General features: G+C 28.9%; 1 protein-coding gene across 1 annotated transcript; it reads left to right on the top strand.

Annotated features, from left to right (window-relative positions):
- The first annotated feature begins 2,700 nt into the window (after positions 1-2,700).
- LOC111311797 (large ribosomal subunit protein P2B-like) lies at positions 2,701-4,083 on the top strand. The gene is made up of 2 exons (XM_022911518.2): positions 2,701-3,174; positions 3,573-4,083. The coding sequence occupies exons 1-2, from the start codon at positions 3,087-3,089 to the stop codon at positions 3,845-3,847; spliced, it is 363 nt and encodes a 120-aa protein (XP_022767253.2). The 5' UTR covers positions 2,701-3,086; the 3' UTR covers positions 3,848-4,083.
- Positions 4,084-4,375: the final 292 nt, after the last annotated feature.

Here is a 4,375-nt window from a genome sequence, read left to right as displayed (position 1 = left end):
GAAAAGGAGTTTTATATATATATATATATATATATATATATATATATATATAATAAAAGGGAAAAATAAAATTCAAGTGGAAATTAGAAAATGGGTTGATTTCGTGGCATGTTCCGTTTCTGTCTTGATTTAGCTTTATCGAGTTTTTCTCTTTCTCAGGTTTTTGTCAAAGACTGAAAAACTATCAAGATTTCAACAGAGAAAATGGTCGTGTTTTTGAGTCAGAGAAAATCCAATGGGTTTTGCTCGAAAACTTTTATAATTTCAGAGACTCAAAATTTGCGCAACAAAGAAAAGAAAAGTATCGGGTACGTAACCTCATCTTCCGTTTCGATTTTGTTAATGATAAGATCACGATTTATCAACCATTGTGATATAATAATTATATTTCATGACAAATTAAAAAGATAAAAAATAGTATAATAAGTTAACAAGTAGACCGAAAAAAATAATTTTATTTAATTTAATCTTATAACAAATAAAAAAATAAATTAAATTATATATTTTGTACTTGATTTTACTCATTTTTTAAAATATTTAAATTAAGATTAAAATTTTAGCATAATCGTGTCACATGTTATTTTAATAAATATGCTTTGTTGGTCTTTTATTTTTAGGTTATATTATTCAATCATTGAGTTTTTGTAATTTATGATAAGATTTTGACAATAATTGAAACAATTTTGGTAACTTTTAAAAAAATATTAATAATATTGATAAAAATTTTAATAAACGTTTGATATTATTTTGAATTATATTTTGTTGGTCTTCCTATTTTGAGGCTATATTATTCCATAATTAAGTTTTTGTAATTTATGAGAAAATTTTGATAATAATTGATGTAATTTAATAATTTTTAAAAAATATTAGTAATCTTAATAAATTTGATATTATTTTAATAGTATATGATATAATTTTAATAACAATTGATATAATTTTTTATATCAAAATAAAAATTATATAAAAATATAAAAATTATATTCAAAATTACATAAAATTCTATTTCTGAAACCTTTAAACAATGATTGCGAGGAAAGAGAAGCAAAAAGGACACTTTCCTCATTGTTTCTTTGATAAAAAGTAACAGTTATTTGAGATAGACTTGGATGTAAACTGTAGTAAATCTTTGAGCCGCCTGTCCATCCTCTTGCAGTTCCACAATGGTCGACTTCTGTTTTGCAATTACTTATCGTATTCCACGGCTTTACGAGAAAGATAAATGGCGTTACGTTTAAATGAAATCGAATTTATATTGGATAAACAATATTAGCCCAAAGAAAAAGGAGGAAAAAAATTCTACTTCCTTCTGTCAAAAACGTCTGATTTTCTTGTCCATTCTCTCTAAACAACCAGCATAGTGCCATTTCATTACAACAGTCCTAGTTAGGTGTGCAATTTAGGGTGGATTGCTTGATTTGGGTTGGATTTGGATCCGATCCAAATTTCTTGGGTCAACATGGTTGGATTATGCGATCCATATAATTTAGAACTAACTATTTCTGTCATTTTTTCATTTTTTCTTCTCTTTGAATCTCTTTATCTTTAGCAGCAGACTTGTTAGATTAAGGACAGATTATCAAGTTATCTAAAATTAAAATCCTAAATTATCATAAAATCTGGTTCCGAATCGAAATCTCAAAATATAGGTTTAATCAAAATCAATTTAATTGATGTAACACCTCAATTTTATATTATGATGGTTTTAAAGATTAGTTATGCTATATAATTTGATATTTAAATTTAAATTTGTGATAGGTCTTTTATAGGATAAAATTATAAGATTTTTAAATCAAAACAGACAATATCTCGTGAATTAAAAACGAATCTCTACAAATAAATCAGGTCGATCACTTATCGAACAGCAACTAAGTGTTATACCATGAAAACTACGTTTAGAATATTGTGAGAGCTTAGTGCTATATAGTGGGAATAACCTCTAAAATTTTAATGTCTAGTATGATCCTAGTTCTATAATTGATTTTGTAATTCTGTATATGCAGTATTATAATTCTGTGTGTGTTTTGTGTAAGCTTTACTACAACGTCAATTTTTAACAAGAGAATTTGTGACATTTAAATCTTATATTGAAATATTTTGAGAATTTATTATGATAAATAAATAGAGTCATAAAAATTTAAACCTAAACTTGTAAGGAGTTTTTTATGAGATAAAATCATAGACCTTCGAATCAAAATAGACAAAGTGTAGTAGATTGGATGCGAGTCTGTACAAACTGTAAGTGATACCCCAATGTCACATCAAAATTTGAATCCATACTTATGAGGTGTTTTTTAATATAAAACTAAGACTTTCATATCAAATTGGACAATATATTGCAGGTTGGTGTGTAGGTCTTCATAAATAGTATTAAAATGATCAATAATGAGATAGAAGCTAAATGCTACACAATGGAAATTACTTATAGAATCTCAACGTCTAGTGTGATCTTGATTCTCTGGTTCTGTATGTGTTTTGTGCTCTACTTAACAAAAATATTAAATTTTAACGAGAAAGTTTGTGATATTTTAATTTATATCAAAATATTCTTAGAATATGTTATTATATATAATTAAAATCTAAACTTGTGAGATCCATTTTCTAAGATAAAATCATAAAATCTCCTAGTGTGAAATTGATTCTTTAGATCTATGTGTGTTTTATGTTTTACTTAATCAGTCCGTTAAATTTGAAAGGAAAAGTTTGTGATAATATAATTTTACATTGAAATATTATGAGAATTAGTTATTATATATAATTTGAGATTAAAACTTAAACTTGTAAGATCTTATAAAACAAAATTATAAGACTTTCAAATCAAACCGGATAATAACTCTTAAATATAAGTCTCGACAATTGAGTTGCGGGTTTGCCGAACCCAATGGTACCCCCAAGTCCTAATCCTTTTCCAATTTTAACTAAAAACATGTACAAATTCCGAAGTCCTAAAGCCGTTTATCGTCTGTAACTCTACTATCTGGCACATACTCTTCTCTGCTTTCTTTTTTTCTTACTGATAAATATTTTCGAGTAATCTTTGGTCAGACTATAATTTGTAAGGCAAAGAAGAAAGAAAAAAAAAAAAAAAGATGAAGGTGATAGCAGCATACTTGTTGGCTGTGTTGGGAGGCAATGCCAACCCTTCTGCTGATGATCTGAAGCACATTCTTGGTTCTGGTATTCTTTCTTCTTCTCTTTGTTTATTGATTGCATTGTATGTTTCTCTTGATTCCTGGCTTTATATTTAGAAAGCGGAACCTAAACTCTAACCCTAAAACCCTAAACCTTAAATTATATTGAAACCCTTAGTTTATATATGTTTAGCTTGGATTTGATTATTAGCCTACTAGATTTAGTAATATTTGTATCAAACAGATAACATAACATTCTCGTAATTAAAGAAGGACAATTGTTCTGCATTTTTAAAGAAATTATGCATACATGCATTTATGTTGATGGTTATGATATAAAATTTATTGGAAAGAAGGAATTATGAAAACGATAAAGTAAGCAGAATAAGAAACAATCAAACAAACGTATACTAAGTTGAATTTATTTGCTACTTTGATTAACAGTTGCAGCTGAAGCTGATGATGACAAGATTAAGTTGCTTTTGTCCCAAGTCAAGAGAAAAGATTTGACTGAGCTTATTGCGGCTGGAAAAGAGAGATTGGCGATGGCAGCTGTGCCTTCTGGTGGTGCTGCTGTCCCCACTACTGCTGCAGCAGCTGAAGGTCCTGCGAGTACTGCTATTGCTGATCCAGCAGTCGCTTCTGCTGCCGAGGCCAAGAAGGAGGAGAAAATCGTCGAAGAATCAGATGACGACATGTGCTTCAGTCTGTTTGATTGAGGAATTAGAATTGATCTTTATTTGAAGACTAAAACCCAGACTTAGTTTTAATTTCTCCGTATCAGTTAGTAGGATAGCATCGACTTTGGTGAACATATATACTGCAATTACATTGTCTTTTCAGACATGGATATGAGTTTTTTTATGTGTTTTTTCCGTCGTGATTTCTTAAGCTTTTTACATGCATGTTTTAAGCATTTGGCCGTTATGACAGTTTTTAAGATTAAGAAACTACGGTGATTACACCACCAGAACAGTATGCATCAATCTTATCTCATTAACTGCAGGCCGGAACAAAGAAAATAGTTCCTGTGAAAGTATATTATCTTCGGTGAAGTATGTTGTCAGTCTTAAATTAAGATGATACGTATATAAATTTGGAGTCAAGAATCATTAATTTAGTTATGAATTTGAAAAAAAACTGGCTCTCCTCCTCGAAGCTCAGGTGCTTGGCGTAACCAGGAAAAGGAAACCCCCAACAAAAAAAAAGACGTTAATTTGAAATAAACTCGTCTCCAATATGTTAAC

The sequence above is a fragment of the Durio zibethinus genome, chromosome 1, assembly GCF_047325235.1.
Source record: "Durio zibethinus cultivar Kanyao isolate XHJ-2024 chromosome 1, ASM4732523v1, whole genome shotgun sequence".
In the NCBI taxonomy this organism is placed as follows: domain Eukaryota; kingdom Viridiplantae; phylum Streptophyta; class Magnoliopsida; order Malvales; family Malvaceae; genus Durio; species Durio zibethinus.
Note: the sequence above shows the minus strand (reverse complement) of the source record. Positions and strands in the feature narration are given on the sequence as shown.